Source organism: Mugil cephalus, chromosome 18 (genome assembly GCF_022458985.1).
Source record: "Mugil cephalus isolate CIBA_MC_2020 chromosome 18, CIBA_Mcephalus_1.1, whole genome shotgun sequence".
Classification (NCBI taxonomy): Eukaryota; Metazoa; Chordata; class Actinopteri; order Mugiliformes; family Mugilidae; genus Mugil; species Mugil cephalus.
The window spans coordinates 22,898,949-22,919,796 of record NC_061787.1 but is presented as its reverse complement, the minus strand read 5'-3'; the positions used below and the strand labels follow the sequence as shown (position 1 = coordinate 22,919,796).

Here is a 20,848-nt window from a genome sequence, read left to right as displayed (position 1 = left end):
CAATTCCTCCCACATTCTGTGTCCTGAATTTTAGTGGCTTCCCTCAGGACGCAGACTCTGTTATCCGGGCTGCAGGACGAAGCTGAGGACGAAGCTGCTGACATGCCCTTTTAAAATGCCTTGTGGGGACAAACAACATGATTTGAATCGAACTGAATTGAATTGAATTGAATATAGACATTGAGGAGTATGCTTTGACTGCGTGTGCGTACATCCTGAAGTGTGCAAAAGATGTCACTGTACTAAGACTTTCATAACTAGGGCCAATGATAAACCATGGATGACCAAGGTACGAGCAGCACAGCCAACATGAACCACACCATCAAGGTAGCAAAGCGCATTTAAATCCGTGTTTTTTTTCCAGGAAACCAAGTAACACCAGACGCCTGTGGCAGGGCATCCAGTCCATCACTGGTTACAAGGCCGTCCCTCCCCACGTCAGGACAACATTAGCTTCCTCAGTGAACTGAATCAGTTCTTCGGGTGGTTTGAGCAATCAAACACCACCCATGCAAGAAAGCTATCATTCACCCTGACAAGCAAGCACTGAGACTTAAAACTGTGGTTATGCGGGGGACCCTGAGGAAAGTCAACACACATTCATGTTTCAAGTCTGCCACCATAATACCAGTACCTAAGAAATCCAACGCCAGTAACCTAAATGACCTCCGTCCTGTATCACTGACTCCCATCATTATGAAGCGCTTTGAACGGGTGGTGAAGGACCACATCATGTCCAAATCCCCACCATTTTTCCACCCATTCCAGTTTGCGTATCAGCAGAACCACTTCACAGAGGATGCCATTTCCTCTGCCTTCCATTTCAGCTTGGAACACTGGAGGATAAAATGCCCCAAGTGTGGATGCTGTTCCTGGACTTCAGCTCAGCATTCAACATGATCATCCCTCATCATCTGGTGTGCAAATGGGACCACTTGGGCCATGGCACCCCCCTATGTAACTACTGGTTTTCCTGACCAACAGAAACCAGTCTGTATGTGTGAACAATAACTTCTTTAGCATCATGTCCCTCAACACCAGCTGCCCCCAAGGCCGTGTTCTCAGTAGGGCTGGGCGGTATACTGGTTCATACCGAATACCGGTACTTTTTTTCGTTATGATATGAATTTTCAATTTACCGGCATACTGGTGCATTTGATTACACCCTGCGCCACGAGACCGCCCGGATCATTTTCAATGCAGCGCTTCTAAACACGCATCGTGTGACTGTGTCACTGTGAAGTGTGCTGAAAGTTCTCCCCCATCTAAAGCTGTCCCCGAAAATATCCCCGATTTTAGTGTTTTATGAATGACAAAAAATGTTGCGAATAGACTACAGCAACAGTTATTGCAGTAGCCGGTCGCGCTGCTTGACATTACAGACATAGTACTTTAAACGTGTTTAAGCAGGGCTCTCAAGTTTCACACAGACACATTTCAATAGGTTCACACGCTCTCACACCGAAAAATGACAAAACTCGCCACACAAGAGATTAGTAATCTATGAAGGCAGGCTTCTCTGCTTAATCATCGACCAATCAATAAATATCCTTGGCCAATCAGCCAATCAGAAAATAGTATTTGTCGTTGTCAGGTGACAACGAGTGCCTTCCACAAATGTGCACTTGTCAAAGTAGAACTGGAAGTGGAAGTCCATGATCTGGTAATCACTTCATCACTTAATTTATCATCATTATTATTATCATTATTATTATTATTATTATTATTATTGTTATGGCAATATTTGCTTATTAAAGGCTAGGAACTATGCAGGTTATTTGCATATGAATCATGGTAGGTTATCTTTAAACACCGTAATATACATTTTTGGACATACTGCCCAAACTGGCCTACAGGGACAAAGTGAAACAACAAACTCTAATATCTGGATTGGTGTAAAGTCATCAACCTGATCCTCAATGTTGACAAGACAAAGGAGATCATTGTTAACTCCAGTGTTAATATATGACTTTGTCTTTGAAACATCCTCACTTGACTTTAAATGAAACCTCAGCTTAATGCTGTAAAATGCTGAAGACGGTGATGCAGATTAACTACCTTGAAGTCATATGTGGCATCAGGGTTCTCATCACAAGCAATGACCTCCGGGGCCATCCAGTATGGAGTACCAATGAATGTGTTCCTCCGTCCAACTGTACGGTCAAGTTGAGCACTCACGCCAAAGTCCACTACACAAACACACAAAAAGCAAAGGATATTGATGTTTATAGTGTAATGCTATCAAACCAGTGACAAATATGAACTTGAGATCATGGACAAACTGGTCATGTGGCTTTTTAACCGATTTAAAATGATGTAACTGTGTGAGTGTGGATTCCTTCTCACCTAATTTAACCTCAGCATTCTCCGTCAGGAGCACATTCTGCCCCTTAATATCTCTGTGAATGACCTTGTGTTGGTGGAGATGGGTCAGACCCTGGAGAAGGACAGAACACAAGTTATGAAGGCAAAATTATACAATGCTTCTATTGGTGTTTACTTGTCTAATATCTACTCGTTTGGAACGTCAGACTGCTGCCATTCAGATGAAACTGAACTGGTGTTTTAGTTTTGTGTCTCACCCTGAGGATCTCTCTGCAGACGTAAGCGATCCACTCTTCCTTCAGAGAGTTCCCTTTGGTGTTTTTGATCAGATCCGTCACTGAGCCAGCACCACAGAACTCCATCACCAGCTAGCATGCACACACAAACCATACTGTGCATATTAACAATATTTCACAACCACTTATGCACTGTTTTGGAAAAAAAATAACAACACTATATCTTTGATCTAATCTATGGATCTAATCTGCCAGGATCTAATATGTGCCCTTATGTTAAAGGATTATCTGTTTTGAAATCCCAAAATCGATATAATCTTTGTTACTCAGATGGTTTAAAAAAACATCAGATCTCTATACTCGTTAACACTCATACCCATAGCTGGTCATCCATTCCTGGAGGGTTTTTCTTGATGAAGGCTCCATAATAAGTTGCAATGTTCCTATGGTGGCTGTACTTCTTCAGCATGTTGATCTCGGCTTTAATCTCCTCTTCCTCATCCTGTAACACAGACAGATGCAGCAAATTGCTCACGCACAAGTAAGTGTTATAAAGAGGTAGAATAAAAATGATGTTTGTGACTTACTCCTGTGACGTCCATGACCTTGATGGCAGCAAGCTGGCCTGTTTTGACATGGCGACCCTGGAAAACAAAGACAAGGGAAGGTTCAAACAAACGAGTTACTGATTTGGATCTTTAATACAAGTCACAATCGAGTAATCTGTATGTCATAATGCAGATTAAATATCAAAGGAAGACATTGGAAATATTATTTGTTTATTTATTTGAGAACCATCCTGATCCAGATTACTTCCATTAAGGAATGTATAGTAGGAATGTCCCAATACAGATACTAGTACAGGCATTGTCTGGTGCAGTGCTTATTTCTCCTACTGGTGAAACACCTGATACCAATGTACAACACTGTGCTTCTGGAATTACAGTATGTAAGCAAACATAGCAGCAGTAACACCAGTCTAAGCTGTGTTAGCAACTGTCAGTTAGCCCAAAAAAACACAACAAGTTCTGAACTTTTACAAGTAAGGACCAGTTCAGAAATTTACAGTACATTGATGGAACTGTAGGGAACAGATTTGCATTACTGGCAATTAAACTGATTTCCTTGCCATTCACACAGTTTAACTCAACTCTAAAAATGCCCTCTGCTGAACACAAGAGATCACAAGTTAAATTTTCACATCCCGCATGAGACATGTGCCTGTCTCAGGTTCAGGTTGTACGCTTGTGAATTCTTATTAGTTGTGCCCCAGATGTTATTATATTGTTGTTTTATTTATTCATTGCATTTACTTCATCCCCTTTTAGTATTTTGTGAGGATAAATAGGAGATTGTTTGCTACTATAATAACTTGGTTCAGACCTGTGACTCACCACCCACATCTTCTGTCCTCCCTGTTGGAAAAACAGCTGAACCAAGAGCTTTGTGGGCAGGATTAAGAATGGAGATAACATCCTCTTGTTTCAGAAGAAAAGAAGGCAATGAAACCATGGACAATAGTTGTGCAGGTTGTCCACTTGGAGGAATAACAACCCTTAAAACATATTTCCTGATCTGACATGGCAGACAATGTAATAGATACCGATTGGTGAAGGTTTTTTTATTTACCTGCTAACTAGAAATCCATTGATGCGATACTGAGTCACAATAAGTGATAACGTCATACATTTTTGCAGTAACTTGGCTGAAACCACATGGTATGATAATAATCATAGCTTGCTGTCTTGCTGAAACTAAAAGACTTGGGCCTTTTGTTGTGCCAATAAAAAGCAAGCGTCTGGCCATTTTGAGGGACGACTGGCTCCAGTAGCTTGATGTTCATCTGTGATGGCCGTTGACGCCAGCCTATATATCATGCAAGGAGTCCGTTGGTGGTACTTTCTCTGGGGCCGTGGGACCAGATCACATATCTGTGGCTAGAGAACATTTTGAGTCTGATTGACTTTTGTGATTGACTGTTACAGAAGTACTGACCAAATCAAACCTGGCCACCATTGCTGTAAAATAAAAATTTCTCTGTGTGCTCTCATTAATTTCGTAACACGCACATTAGGTCAACTGGTGATCCAAACTGGCCGTAGGTGTGCATGTGAGAGGCTGTTTGTCCCCCTGGATTCAAAAAATAAATAAATAAAACAGGTAAAAATAAATACCGTATGACTGATAATATTTCTCAAGAACAGACGAGGTAGATTATTGATGGACTCCCAATGACTTTTGGCTCAGCAAATTGTTGCCAGTTTCCTTGCCACCATCACCTTCATGCTTGCTCTAGAGGTTTTCAGAACAGGCTTCAGACTGGGTTTTATAAAGAGACAATTTATATTGTTATTGACGCTTATAATAACTCGTATACATTTTTTACCAGCTGTTTTATTGGCTCTTTTCAATTAATAATAATAAGTTATTATTTATTTACTGATATCTACCCTGACGTATCTTCAGTGCATCCTGGGTGTGTTTCCAGCTATTCTTAAAGTTGGCCACTTTCAATCAGATTGCCCAGGATGGCTATTAATGCAAAATCTGAACGAGGCCTAAGGCAGCTGAGGAAATTCAAGACGAAATTATTTCCTGCATCCCTGACATAGAACTAGAATCCAACACAGTCTATTTCCTCCTCCAAACTCTGGAGTCAGTACCACTGCAGCTGTTAAAGTGAGAAAGTGGAAATTCATGCACCTCACCTCACCACACACACTCACATATGCACAAATGCACCATTTCCTCATGGTAACCTAGCAACAGGCTGGGCAGTGAGGGCAAACAAATGATGAGGGGTTGGACAAGTAAAAATGATGGCAATGTTTGTGTGTGTGTGTGTGTGTGTGTGTGTGTGTGTGTGTGTGTGTGTGTGTGTGTGTGTGTGTGTGTGTTTGGAGGCCATAATATTTCACACACTGGGTCACTTGCACATGTGAGCTGCTCAGATTCACACACACTCTGTCTCGACTACTCAGCATTGCATCAGACACAGAATGTATCTGACAGGCTGAAATCACCTCAGAGTACAGAAAGTCTTTTGTTTTTGTTTTCACATTTCAACGTCTGTCTCTATTTTTGTGCCTTGCATCTTTTATTTCCCATTTTGTATCATGGACTCCTTAACTTTGTTCTAGTGTTGTCAGATAATTAAGTTTAATCAACAACTCTAAAAATGTAAATATTTCTGTAGTTTTGAAACATAAGAGTGAAATGATTTGTCAACATATTTCTTGTACACTAACACCATGAGCCAATAATGACCCAATTGGTTTGTACAAAAAATTATTTTGAAAGTACTCTTGAAGTACAATAGTCACTTTGCAGAATGTGGTATTCTGTGGACAAAAGAAGATTGAGTGAAGATCTAACACTTAATCTCTTCTAACACAAATAAGACCACTCACTCTGCATCCATAGCTTTGCATCAGTCATCCAGGTCATGCTATACACTACAAGTCAAAAGTTTTAGAACAGCACGCAGTATCCTCTGGAGTTGGTCAGGGGTTCATCCCACAGCAAGATAATGACACAAAACTTTCAAGCATCCAAGCTATACCAGAACTACCTCAGGATAATAACAAGATGGAAAGCATGAAACTTGAAAGCTTGGAGTGGACGGCGCAGTCTCTAGACTTTAACCCTAAGAAGCTGTTTTGTGAAAGCAAAGCACCCCAAAAGTGCCACACATTTCTAGGAACTTCTGCAACAAAATTGGGAAGAACTCTCTGAAAAATATTTTATTTCCATTTTAGAAAGAAAGAACGTGTGAAGTGTGTTCACATGGTAAATCAGCCAAAGATACCAGTTACTTTGTTGAGTGTTGAATATATTTTGGGTTATATATTGATTCCCTGTTGCATAGCATCTATGCTGCCTGCATACATTAAAAAAAAATAAAAAAAAAAAAAGAGAGAGAAGAAAGAAATATTGGAGTGTTCTAAAGAGATAGTAGCTGCAGTTCTTCAGACTGTTGAGAAGGAATATTTTTGGGAGTTGCTTATCAGAAACTCACGTGACTAGTGTCTGTGACCAGATAATTATCAGTAGTTGGAGGACAGTTACACAGGACTGTTACACTGTCCAAACTCTGCTACACCTTCAAATTATTGAAAAGGACAAATAAACAGACAGAATCAAATCTTTTCTTGCCATCTTTGATGAATTACATGCTTAGCACTTGGAGAAGAAACTACAGTTTAGTTACTGTGTTATGATTATTGGCAGAGTTAAAAATGTTTTTAACAGCAACAGCTTGCATAAACTTCTTCTGCTGCAACAAAAGAACTCTCTAAATTCTTACTGCAGCATGGGCAATATGGGGTGTATATCAAACCATACAGACAAAAAAATAGCTTCACATGCAATTGGATAGTACCCCAACCAATCAGTCATTTAGTTGAAAACAAATTCAATTCCACAACACTCAGATGACGTGTATGCCCACTGTTACTCTTCTGTTAATCAACAAGTAAAGCCTACCCAAACGATTTGAACAAATCTTTGCAGTAACATAATCAGTTCCTCAAGAAGAGGCAATGCAACTTTCTGTCACGAATACGAATATATCGTTCAGTTCTGGTAGTTCAGCTGGTGCTAAGCTGGTAGAATGACTCCTGGTGTCTGTCCACACACAAAATAAAGTGTTTATATATGATACGGACTGAGTAATGACTTTGGAATGAAAGGATGTCACATTGTTTGAGTTAAATGAAATTGCATTGCAGATTGTGTTTCATTCAACTGCTGTCCTACATAATCGTCCAGAGGTGTTCTATTGGATTTAGGTGAGTTGAGTGTTGGGGCCAGTCAGTGGTATCAGTTCCTTCATTTTCCTTTTTTTGTGTTATTTATTTTTTTTTTTGTCTGCATTTGTCCACATAGTTAAATACAACAGGGGGTCAACACTGTATGAGATTGATGCAGTTATATTCTTGCAGCCTCCATAGATATGCCTCCCCAGACCATCACTGACCCACCATCATCCTGAACGATATTACAGGCAGCATAACATTCTCCACAACTTCTCCAGATTTTTTCACATCTGTCACATGTGCTCAGGGTGAACCTGTACTAATCTGTGAGAAACACAGGGCCCTTGTGGTGGACCTGCCAATTCTGGCAGTATTTCCACCGCCACCTCATAGCCATAAACCTAGGTGTTCTATGTGAGCAGTGAGCACAGGAAGCAAGCAGTTTGTACATTAGAAGGCTGAACACTTTATCTGAAATATATAATGTATATATAATGAGTAAGATCAGATGTTAGTATTTTTTTAAAAAACAAACAAAAAAAACATGTTCCAGCATTGATTTATTGCTGAAACTTGGGTTTAATAAAAGGAAATCCTTAAAACATTTTCCCTCTCACTGATGAACAACCATCCCAGAATATGTGTGCGCATGTTGCCATTGAAACCTTGTCAATGTTTCTCTGCAGTTCAGTTCTAAGAAAATAATGATAAATAATATAGTTTCAGCCCATCATTGCATAAATCATGTGCCAGTTAGTAATTATTCAGTAGTAATCACTCGAGTTAATGTCAAGTACTGACACCTCGGGACGTTTTTGAATAAGAAAGGCTATGTCACTGCCTTGTCGTTAATGTGTTGCTCAAGTGCCTAATGACATTGTCTGTGATGTAATCCAATGAAGTGTTGACTGGTGGAATAAACGATTGGTACAATAAAAAAGCAGAGGCCAGTTCAACTTTGACCTGCAGCAGTCTCGCCCATCAAGTAGTGCCAGTCATCAGCTTGATGGTTCCTGTCCTCAACTTCCACCGAAAATGTAATGTAGCTTGTTGTTCTATCGCTGCTAGAGTGAATGTAGCATAACAATGATATGGTGTGGAGCTAAACAATGACACCTGCCTTACTGCTGGCCACTGTTGGTACTGATCGAAATCAGTGAGTCTATGCAAATTCTAACAAATATTTCTCTAATAATCTGAATCCTCTGAAAGCACCGGAACATTTGATCTACTGACAGTGGGGTGAGCCTACAGGAAGGTTCTATAACTGGAAATATTTGCTGATGTAATGTAATTGTAAAACTATTGGGTTGACTTTTAACAGGACACTTCCGACTGCAAACAAGATTTGTCTTTAACGTAGGTTTTTGATTTCTAAAACTTTTTTATAAAAGACCGTTTTCATTTCATATTCAGTTTTACTTAATAGACTCATGTCAATATGCCAGTTTCATTCTGGGAGCCTCGTGTTATTACCAATCACAATACCCCAGGAAGGGACACTTACAGTATAAAGTTGCAACATAGTCATAGACATCATTGCACGTACAGTGTAGGAAATAATTATTTGATCCCTCGCTGATTTTGTAACTTTGCCCACTGACAAAGAAACAAACATAATTTTAATGGTAGGATACTTTTAACGATGGGAGACAGAATATCAAAAACAAAATTCGCAAAACCACATTATATAAAAGATATACATTGATTTGCATTTCATTGAGTGAAATAAGTATTTGAACCCCTCCCAACCATTAACAATTCTGACTCCCACAGACTGGTTAAATACTCCTACTCCTTTGACACACTGAAAATAAATGTCAACTGCAGCAAAGACAACTGTGTCAATCAGTCACCTGTTTAAAAGACACCTGTCCATGCAATCAATCAGACTGCAACCTCTCCACCATGGGCAAGACCAAAGAGCTGCCTAAGGACATCAGGGACAAGATTGTAGACCAGCACAAGGCTGGATTGGGCTGCAAGACCATAGGCAAGAAGCTGGGTGAGAAAGAGATGTTGCTGCCATCATTCAAAAATGGAAGAAACACAAAATGACCATCAATAGACCTCGTTCTGAGGCTCTACACAAGATCACACCTCGTGGGGTGTTACTGATGATGAGTAAGGTGAGAAATCAGCCAAATACTACATGGGAGGAGCTATCCAATGATCTCAAGGCAGCTGGGACCATAGTCACCAAGAAAACCATTGGTAACACACTATGCCGCAATGGATTAAAATCCTGCACTGCCCGCAAGGTCTCCCTGCTCAAGAAGCCACATGTACAGGCCAATTTAAAGTTTCCCAATGATCACCTGAATGATTCAGAAGTGTCTTGGGAGAAAGTGCTGTGGTCAGATAAAACCAAAATCGAGGTCTTTGGCATCAACTCGACTTGCCGTGTTTGAAGGAAGAAAAATACTGACTATGACCCCAAGAACATCATCCCTATCATCAAGCATGGAGGCGGAAACATTTTGCTTTGGGGGTGTTTCTCTGCTAAGGCGACTGGACGACTTCACTGTATTGATGGGAAGATGGACAGGGCCATGCACCATAAAATCCTGAGTGACAACCTTCTTCCCTCTGCCAGGGCACTGAAAATGGGTCGTGGATGGGTCTTCCACCACAACAATGACACAAAACATATGGCCAAGGTAACAATGGAGTGGCTGAGAAAGAAGCACATTAATGTCTAGGAGTGGCCAAGTCAGTCTCCGGATCTTAATCTCATAGAAATTCTGTGGAAGGAGCGACAGCCTCGAAACATTAAGGATTAGGGGTTGATTTGCAAAGAGGAGTGGACCAATATTCCTCCTGATATGTGCACAAAACTGGTAATTAACTACAAGAAACATCTGACCTCTGTGCTTGCCAACAAGGGTTTTGCCACCAAGTACTAAGCCATATTTTGCCAGGGGATCAAATACTTATTTCACTCGATGAAATGCAAGTCTGTTTATGTCTTTTATTTAAAGAGATCGCCTGGATTTTCTTTTTGATATTCTATCTCTTACTATTTGAATAAACCTACCATTAAAATTATAGACTGTTTGTTTCTTTGTCAGTGGGCAAACTTACAAAATCAGAGAGGGATCAAATAATTATTTCCTCAACTGTAGGTCCGTAATCATGATCAGGGAGCTGACGTTTGTCAACTGTGATTGATTAAACATAAAATAATGTCAAAAAGTAAGGAAAAGGGACAACACAGGCGCATCATCTACAGTAACTGAAGATGATGCCTTCAAGGAAAATAACAAAGAAGCTGTAGGAGCAGTAGAGTGGTTGTGGCTTAGTAGGTCAAGCAGGATGCTTGAAGACCTCTAAAGCATGAAAGGTATGTTTGGATTTTACAGCAGATGATGATGAAGGAGCTATGTTACATATTTTGTATTTGTTGATTATAGCTAAAGTCATTGATGAGCCTTTGTCAGACACTAAACATGGGAGCGAGTACAGAAGGCAAGGCAAGTCTTCAATCCATGGTTCCAAATTTGAGAGGATTCTGGGATTTACGCAGCAATGTTATAATCCAGATAAGCCAGTAAACCTTCTCCTTGGACCTCAGGTCAAGTGTGTGAAGTGCTGCTGAGACTGCACAACAAATGGCAGCAATCCACCACAATGAAGCAATAAAAGGCGAGGCAGATAAACTTAGGCAAGATGAGAGAAAGAGATAGCATCTTAGAGAGGCTCTTTGTTTTGCTATCTCTCTTCCTCGGACATGACAGTCGGCCAGACAATTTCCCAAAGGTGACACAGCTCACAGTGTGTGTTTGTGTGACAGAAATTATGGCCAAGGCAGCAGGGCATGAGGAAGTTGCAGTGAAAAAGCATTTCAATCAACACACATGCAAGGAGCAAGAGATAAAGATAGCATCAGAGCAAGAACTGAGGGAGGTGGTAGGTGAGGAGGAGGATGGCTGGAGATAGAAAAGGGCAGAATATCCTTTTGAGGCAGCCTGAGGCGCAAAAACACACCTGAGGTCCTGCGTTCAGACAAGCCTCACATTCCTAACTTAAATACAAGCCTCAACACATTAAGACAGAAACACACTCACAGACAAAAATACACACACATACAGTTTCTATCTTGTATTCTTTGATCATGTCCACTGGAAATAACGTTTGTCTTGTGACAGAAACCCAAACCTTTACCAGATTTGGTATTTGAAGAATGACTGCAAAAGGTCGCCAAAAAAAATTCAATTCCATTTTAAAGCAAGAAGCGTGTGCATTCGAGGTTGAATACTTTTCTGCATATAATGTGGAACAGCACAGAGTTCTAAACTTGGGTTTATTAAAAGGAACTGCTAGTGTTTCCAGGAATTAATGTTGAAACAAGTAAAATATCATCCTAGAATTTTCATGTGTTATGTGTTGACATTTAAATCTCATCATCTATGTGTAATGACTCACTTTAATGACAAGTACTGACACCTCAGTGTTCCCAGGAAGTTTTTGCCAAATGCACCTATTTTTCAAAAGGAACGTGTTGGAAGACAAGAAACAACAACAGACAAGAAAGACAATGGTCAGATCTAAATACTATTCCAGTTCTTTTAGCTGTAGCAGCTTAATGTAGTCTCTTGTGGATGAACGTTCGTCTGGAGTCTTTCCGTTGGGAACTGATGATGCCAAGATTATACACATTGTCTAAGACTGGTGAAGTTACATCACAACTAAGTGGACTGGCTGGAGGACTTATCCAACTGAGTTATTTTTATTTCTCTGTGAAACAAGCCCCACACTGAAACCTAAATGCAGTGTTAGCAAACTCATATTTTAATTAGAATTAAGTCTAGTGATAGGCTTTAAAGTAACCAGTATGTATATGGTGGGTTCAGGTCTGTTGACAAAAATGTTTCTTTCTGTTCAGACCAACCACACTCATTAATAGCATACATTTAAGACAGTGTCATGTGGAGGACATCACAGAATTGCGGTTTGTTGTGGTACACGTGACACCAATCGTTGCCTGAAGTGGATATGAATGTTTTTTCTGTTTCAGGACCTTGATTGCGCAACTAAGTTAAGTTGCCCACTCATCATCTGAGACCACATAGCAGAACAGCGTTCAACAGAACCACAGAGAACCCCAGCAATAGCTGCAGGTGACTGATTTTATTTCCCTCCAAAAAACACATACGTTCCATACAAACACTGACAAATAACAGTAATTTAATCATTGTCTCCATTTTCAATTGTAGTATGAAATAATTTTACTTACTTAACTGCATTGAGTATTGAGTTAGTAAGTAAGTTAGTAGTAGAGTGGAGGAAGGTACCGCAAGTTACACACTAGAACTGGAAACTTGAAACCATGCATACTAAAATAGATTTAGAGAAAAAGTCCAGTAGTTAGTAACAAAGAAGGTTTGATTTTTTTATTTAGGGAGTAGGAGCAGATGCACTTTTTTTAAAATATAAATTAAACATTTTTTAAACTCCAGTTGGATGAACAAGCCTGCCAGGCCACACGAATTGTATAATAAATTGTAATTTTAATATTACTTATCTTTGTTATAAATCACTGATCTTACAGAATAGAGCAGAATAAAATAGAAAACATCAACAACAACAATAAATGTATATAGTGCAGCACAATATAAGCCCTCCTATTTAATGCAAATCAAAGGTAAAAGAGTATCCTATACTTAATATTACATAATAAAATTATCGTATCAGAGGCAAAAAAAAAAAAAACTTGATTTGGACAGACCTAGTACTTATGCTGGCTGACAGGAATTGTAAACCAACAGCAACCTCCTGTTTTTGAGCTGTTTTTTTGAGTAAAGTTGGCCTTTACATCCACCCTGACCTTCTCCTTCAAGTATCTTGACTTAACAAAAAAAAATTAAAGGTATGAAGTGTCCACATATAGAGTCGTGCATCACTTTGTAGCTGACAGTTGGTCTGTAACGACTGTTCCAGGCTCTAATTGAAGTCAAACAATATAAAATATCGCTAGTGTATGAACGGAGCTAGCTCCTCTTCTATTTAAAAAGAACAGCTAAGGATGCAACCATTCCATCTGGTCCACCTGATGCTGCATCCCTGCTATCAGCGTGGTGAATTTGATGGTAGCAACCAAAGTCGTGCTGATGAACCTTTGGGGAACTTTATGTTTGCACTGGAATTATTTTGTCGGTTTGATTTGAGGCTGATTTGAAACTAAAGCTAGCTGCATATTTCCTTCCAGGTTGAAGATGGGATGCCTATTGTATTGTCATTAGTCTATCATGACAATAGCAATCACGTGACAAGCACATGAAGCAAAGCGCTCCAGAGCCCTGTCTGTGGACTTGATGATGTCAGTAAATAGTCTGGTAGTAACTAAAGTGAAAGTCTGTTCTAAAATAAGCAATCATGGTGGACAAAGGACAAAACAAAATATTGGACTAATATTTTGGGCGTTCTGGGGCAGCTATATTTGGCAACAATGGTCTCAATCACTACAACTTCATTAGAATTTGTAATCTCTTGTCACCACATCTTTGCTAGTTGCTTGTGTGTCCAGCTTAATAAAATCAAGGTATTTGTTTAATTTTATTATTTTGTCTAAAATGTTCCTTTGTTGTGTTAGTTTTCTTCCACTATACCAGCAACTAAGCATCAGCAGGAACAAGCTGGTGTTTTTTTGGCTCCTTATTCATTAAAAAAAAAAAAAAACCTTGTTAATTGCAGACTTTAGTATAAAATATTTCAGGAAGTAAATACTTTAAAATCACATTGAGGCCTGGTGAACAAAAGGCTGTGATATCAGAATCTGCAGGCAGAAATTTACCATCTCAAGACCTGCTTCTAAAGAACACTGACTTTGCTTTCTGGGGTAAATCAAACAAAACACTTTCTATTTATGTTGTGTGTTTGCAGCTGATTCAGAATAAAAGCCCCCCAGCTGCCAGGATTCTGATGAAGATGAGACACGAATGAGGGCGGAGGCATCACTTACGGGTTTGTAACTGAATGTGAGCTTCATAGTCCTGTTCTAAATGCTTCAATAACCAAAACCAGTTTATAGTTGAGTATAGATCCTAAGTAAGCTTGTTTTAATATCCTAAAATGTGAATCACTATCACAATGTTTGCATGACAAAAAAAAGAGGTCTCTGATGTGTCCACACGTGAACGTTTAACCTGTTGAATGAATTGTAACTCATTTTTATTATGTAATAAATTAAATCAGTGCAGCCAGACAAAATGAAAGGGAAACATTCTGACAGACAAAGCTTGCATGAGTCTCTCTGTACTTCAGTCAATATATCAGATTGAGGAAACTCCACTGTGAACGCTGATTAATCAAATCCAGTATAAACTAAAGCTTCCTTGTGTCCAGAGCACAAAAGGTCACACAGGCTGCAGCTAAATACCTGCTGTAAAAAACATACTTTTCATGCTTTAGAGGTCTTCAAACATCCCGCTTGACCTACTAAGCCGCAACCACTCCACTGCTCCTACAGCTTCTTTGTAGTTTCCTAGTTTCCAGTCATTTTACCAACATTTGCAGGATGAAATGTTGAATTTTTGAGCTTCGTATTAATTAAATCTAATTAAATTTTAGCATAGCCTAGAGAGTCTTCCATTGAAAGCTCAGCCCTGTAATATGTAATCTTTAAACAAGTATATTTCCAGTATATGATGTTTTCGACATTATGACATTGTGTTTGCATCTGCTTTGCATGAAGTCCACTCCCCTCCAGTCTACATCGTGCAGACATGTTTTGTTTGATATCATTTCAAAAGGTGTGTTCCGTTTCTCCAGATAGATTTTACGCAACAACTTCCTATGACTTTTACATACAAGATGTTGCCTGATTAAATAAACAATATTGACAAAAACACGGATTGAACCAAAATCTAAATGTAAATCTGCAATAAGTGGTCTGTGTCCAGATACAAAGAAAGAAACAAAAACACAATCTTCTTTTTCTGTTTAGGCCTTTTACATTTAAAAAAAAAAAAAAAAAGTAGAAGTAAAATATTTTGTTTTTTACTACAAGTCTGGAACCATTTTGTTAGATGGACTCTTAGGGTAAAAACACTGTGCAGCACATATTGATTCAACACAAATGTCACCTATGGAAGACAAATACTATATCACTGTCGCAGCTGTGTACACACTCTTATTAAAAAGTAAAGATCAGTAGCTGCTTTGGTGTTGGTGTTTAACTTTACATTGTTTTGCCTGTGAGGTGCAGAAACAAAAAGAGCAGAGGGCATCTAAAACACAGCAGCAGCTTAGTTTTAATGGCACTGTTCATGTGAGCTTGTGTTGAAGGCAAAGGACACAGTATTAATCCCTGCAATCACAGTAATTAATTAATTAATTAATTTTCTGTAGCCCCTTTGTCCTCTGGAGGGTCACGGGGGCTGGAGCCTATCCCAGCTGTGTGGAATCACTGTAATTTTTCCTTTAAATTAACAGTAATTCCAAAATTCAAAGCCCAAATCTTGAGGAAGTTAAAACACAAACAGGCCAAACAGCAAGATGCACATAACTTCAAACTGCTTTTTTGGGTTATTGGTCCGAGTAACAATACATCTGAATCTGTTTAACACTAAAAACATTTATCTACATTTTTTTGTCCCGACATGATCGCTTGTGTTTTTATCTGGGCTTTTTTTTTTTTTTTTTTTTTTTTTTTAAATAGATGGAACTGAGCATGTGGTTGACACATTTCTTTTATAGCAGACCTAAATCAAAATCAAACTTAAATATTTCCACTGTCTGGAAGTTCTTCACATTAGGAACCTTTACCTCAGTCTTCCTGTAAAATAACTCCCCTATGTGGGTACAATACAGTAAATGTTAGCTGTTTTGGCATGTTTTCTTACCTTGTAGACCTGCCCATAGGTGCCATTTCCAACCAGTTCAACCAGCTCAAAGATACCAGCTGGGTCCTGGGATGGAGAGAAGTAGAGGAGAATGAGGAGTTGAAGGGAGAAAGGACATAGTACAACATTATTTAGGATTTAATGTGGAATTTAACCTTTAAACACACAGTCATTAAAAGCTTGACGGAGACCTGCATACCTGAGGTATGACCTTGTTAAAAGCCTCTTTGTCTCACTACATTGTTATTATCAGGGATGGCTGGTATAAATGGGCTAACAGGGCTAAGCCCTCCCAAATTATTTTTTAAATAACTTACAACGGATTGTTTTAAGTTTTGGTGAAACCAAGGGTAGAAACAGCACCAAAAAGTCAAAAGAAAAACATAGAATATCTCTAAATGGGCCTTTGTTTTACAGCCCCAGTGTACCCGGTCCACTTTCATTCATTTAATTCTTGTATGTGATTGACAGGTGTCATGTCACGCCCCATCATTCACTGATCATTTGGGCTAAATGCAGTCAGTCCTCAGGCCGCTGGTCATTCGTCAAAAGTGCTGCTTGTGCCAGAGTAGGAGGAGGGAGAAGTTGGAAGTTAAGATACATCGGCCAAATGATGTTCAAATAACTCAAAGGGAGATAAATTGAATTTTTTTGTTTCTTGGTTTGAAAGAAAGAACTAGGGCAAGTGTAGCCAAGAGTTCACTTTTGTGTTTTTTGTGCCTGCTTTTTGGAGCGCCAATCACATCAGAAAAATGCTGATTCAGCATTGTGAAACATATGGTTAGATGGTACAGTAGTCAGTGACAGTGGCTACCACACAGGAGGTTAGTGAAAAAACACAACTGGTGAGGATCCAACTGAAAATTTAGTTTTTATTTTTCCATAGTGCAGTGTTGGCTGTCATGGATTCAGTACGTGAGGATACTCAGTTAAAGCAACGTAATTTGATTTTTAACTAAGCGTCTAGCTTCTTTATCTGCTGGTTCCACTGCCTTTCACTACCGGAACAACCGCACATTTGTGCATGTGCAAATGGTAACTCTACTTGGAAAACTACCCAAAATGTGTTGCCAGGGAAATTCAGAGTCATTCTGCACTGTAGATTGGTTAACTGCGTTAAAATTTTCAATCAGATTAACCCGTGGTAACGCATTCATCTGAAAGACCTCATAGAACCATATTGTCCCAACAGATCACTACGATCTCCAAGTGCAGGTCTGCTTGTGGTTCCTAGAGGTTCTAAAAGTAGAATGGGAGGTAGAACCTTCAGCTATCAGGCTCCTCTCCTGTGGAACCAGCTCCCAGTTTGGGTTCGGGAGGCAGACACAGTCTCTACGTTTAAGGTCAGGCTTAAGACTTTCCTTTTTGAAAAAGCTTATAGCTAGGGCTGGACTTAACCATCCCTTAGTTATGCTGCTATAGGCCTAGGCTGCAGGGGGACGATGCACTGAGGACATGTCCTCTCCTCTCTCTTCTCTGGCACCAAGCTTCTGTCCTCTAATCTCTTATAATTTCTTTTCTATTACTAACCACTCTGCCTCCCTCTTTCCCGTCCATCTTCTTGTGAGGGTCTCTGGCCTGGAGTGCTGTGTATCTGACCTGTGGAGCTCCATGCTACATTGCTACATCTGTGTGGCCTCATCAACCAGCCCAGTCTTCACGGCCTCCTGCAGTTGTCACTCCTACCTGGATAAAAAATTCTCCAACCTGCCTATGATTCCTCTTATATTCTCAAAATGTCACATAAGATCATCAGTTATATCTCGTATTATTAGATTCTATTTGTTTCCTTTAGTCCTATGTATGTATCTATGACAGAAGTTTGTTTATCTTGTTTGTCCTGCTCTTCTTTTTCTCTCTCTTCTCTGTTTCCACATGGCTGGCTTTAGGCAGATGGGTCCCTCTATATAAGCTTGAGACATTGTTATTGATGCTATATAAATAAATTGAATTGAACTGAATTGAACTGGTTTTGTGTGGCAACCTTTTCTGCTGGTTTCCAGGGGCCCATTGCATATTAATCTGTTCCGAGTATTGAACAAGCTTAGTCAATATACTAAATGATGGAATGACAATACTTGGCTATACTTTTGATTGTTTCTTCCTGCAACTTTCAGTAACAGTTTCATCACTAGTAATCTGTCTGTCCTGATTCTTTTATAGATGTCTACGATAAAGAAGATATAAAGAAAGACCTTTAAAACCAACTCCTCATCACTGAATTAATTAATTTTGAAAATGATGTGATGTAACAAAGCATACCAAGGTCACGTCCTTATCCGAGTCTCAAAAATCTGAGTCTATCAGAGGAATGTGACCTGAGACATCTTGGAGTCAGCATGGGGAATGTCGACTCCAGGTGAGAGGAGAGGGCCATCAAACTACATGAGGAGTTGGTTACAGGAGATCATTCATTAGGGGTGTTATGCTTATGCTCTGCTACAACAGGAAGTGTGTGTTGAGTATCTGCTCTTGCAACAGGCTTTGCGTCACACTAAAATGTTTCCCCACAGCTCTCTCCTGGGTGACCTAATTTCTAGGCGTTGTGGCACAGAGGGAGACAGCAAGGATTCTCATTTTTACAAGAATATTACCATGTCATTCAGTCTTTCCTCACAACCCTCTGGCTTTATTTGACACCCCAGTGTGTGTGTGTGTGTGTGTGTGTGTGTGTGTGTGTGTGTGTGTGGACACAGACATGCAGTCCCACCCGGTCGATCATGCCCAGACTTGATCGTACCTCTGCAGGTACGACTGAGTTGCATAAGGTAAAAACTGAGCTCTGAGTACAAAACCACACACACACACATTCATATTCATCATGGAAACCTAGAACTGGTTGGCATCTGCTACATTCCAGATAACGAAGTTTATACACAAGTATCATCATCACTGTCTGACTCTCTCTCTCTGTGTCTGTCTGCCCACACACACACGCATTCCTGTACTGTCTCCCTCTGTACGCGTCTCATCCTGAGAAACCACAAACAACCACTGCGATGCAATGCTGCTGCCGCCACAACATCACGAAATGGCGGAACTCGCTCCTGTTGAGGTTATCGTCGCTGTTATTCACAGTGTATCTGCAAGTCAGTGAGTGCACGTGCGCGAGGCGCGCGTGCACCGGAAGCCTCTGTATGTGTGTGTATAAGTGTCTCTGAGTGAGAGTGTGTGTGTGCTCTCGCGTGTCTGCTTGTGCGCGCGCGTGGTGACAAACAGTGAGCAGCTCAACATCTGGCCCATAGTACAGAGCAGCCAATATTACGCCGTCTGGTGCACGCGCGTATATGTTGTGCACACGCGCATCAGCGGGGCCTCATTACATCATGTCCAAAATGTTAAGGAAAAAACATGTATAAGAAGAGAAGTGAGAGGCATTCGGCTTGATCTCCTTAATCACTGGCCGCCGTGTACGAGCACTACACCCCCTTACATGCATAGGCGTATTATAGGATAAATGCACGCGCAGATACCACAGGTCGGGCGACTGCAAAAGCAGAGGATATCGCAGGGGGGTGGATAGGATATATAAGCGAGGAATAAAAATGGAAAGGGGGGGGGGGGGGGGGGGGGGGGGGGACAGGTGTTCCAACAGCTTCACGTGCACGCGCTCATACAGACCGAGACACCTCATCCACGCACACATACATACACACGCATACACACACACACACACACACGGAGACATTTACCCGTAGTGCAGACAGGTCTATCTCGTCCAGACTCCGCGCAGGGGAGTCGCTCGCCATGGTTCTCTCGGTAGATACGGGACTCAAGATGGAAGCTTCCTCAAAGACCATCGACCGAGAAGGTGCAAAGCGGCGGGGATGAACACAGACTCCTTTGAAATACACAAATCCCCCCACCCACCCCACAAATATCCCCAAATCCTTGTGCAGGCGATGGTTCTGTTTTTTCCCGAAAGGTGAAACAAGCGCTCCGGGAGGGAGAAAAGACGGAGGAGGAGGAGCACAGCAGGGAGGCGATGTGCGCGGAGCTCCAGGTGCTACATACTGCTCGGCGCCATGGATCCGGTGTTACGTGCCCCCACCTCGACCCCCGATGTGGACACTGGAGCAGGCGTGTAGGGGTGACACCGGCGTGCAAAGACGCAGGAAAATAACGACACGGCACAGCGACCGAAGCAAACGAGGGCGAACGCACTCCGTCGGTCAGTCCGTCTGTATCGCAGAACAGCAGCGCGCTTCCCGGGAGTGGCCTGTGAGGAGGCTGCGCTACAGACAGTGACGCCCACAATGTCACACACAACACACACCTTGTGTGACGGTAAAAAAAATAAAAAATAAAATAGGCAGATACACACAGCTGTCCGTCAAAAAACAAAACTGTCAGCCAGAGGCAAACCCTTTTTTGTTCCAAGTGCCAGAATGGCTTTTATAAAAATCCACATGGGGCATTTCCAAGCCTATTAATGTCACATCAAAGGGACATATTAGAGGAGATATTGGTGTCCTCTGCTCAGTTTGGCCCCAGTCTGTATCTCTCATGTTGTCTACTCTCTGATTTTCCGGGAAAAAAAAAAAAAAAAAAAAAAAACTAAGACCAAAGACTCTAGGAACCATCTGGAGGACACACATTCTTTTTGTTGCACAACAAAGATTTACATCTACAGTGTGTCTAATGTGTGTCCCATATGTCTTGTAGTAGTTGGATTTTTGGCATTTTT

At 40.6% G+C, this 20,848-nt stretch overlaps 1 protein-coding gene across 15 annotated transcripts in view; it reads right to left on the bottom strand.

The window, feature by feature from the left end:
* tnikb (TRAF2 and NCK interacting kinase b) overlaps nt 1–20,635 on the bottom strand; it is an 82,070-nt gene extending 61,435 nt beyond the window's left edge. For 3 of the 15 annotated variants that reach the window (XM_047612246.1, XM_047612249.1, XM_047612244.1), the window contains exons 1-7: nt 19,854–20,633; nt 16,162–16,227; nt 3,149–3,205; nt 2,938–3,063; nt 2,583–2,693; nt 2,347–2,437; nt 2,059–2,189 (exon numbers count right to left, since the gene is read on the bottom strand). In XM_047612246.1, the coding sequence (XP_047468202.1) occupies nt 2,059–2,189; nt 2,347–2,437; nt 2,583–2,693; nt 2,938–3,063; nt 3,149–3,205; nt 16,162–16,227; nt 19,854–19,961 (690 nt within the window). In that variant the 5' untranslated portion in view covers nt 19,962–20,633. Of the gene's footprint in view, nt 1–2,058; nt 2,190–2,346; nt 2,438–2,582; nt 2,694–2,937; nt 3,064–3,148; nt 3,206–16,161; nt 16,228–19,853 lie in introns of all 15 variants that reach the window. The other 12 variants (XM_047612255.1, XM_047612247.1, XM_047612256.1 and 9 more) reach the window with 7 other exon arrangements.
* Nucleotides 20,636–20,848: the final 213 nt, after the last annotated feature.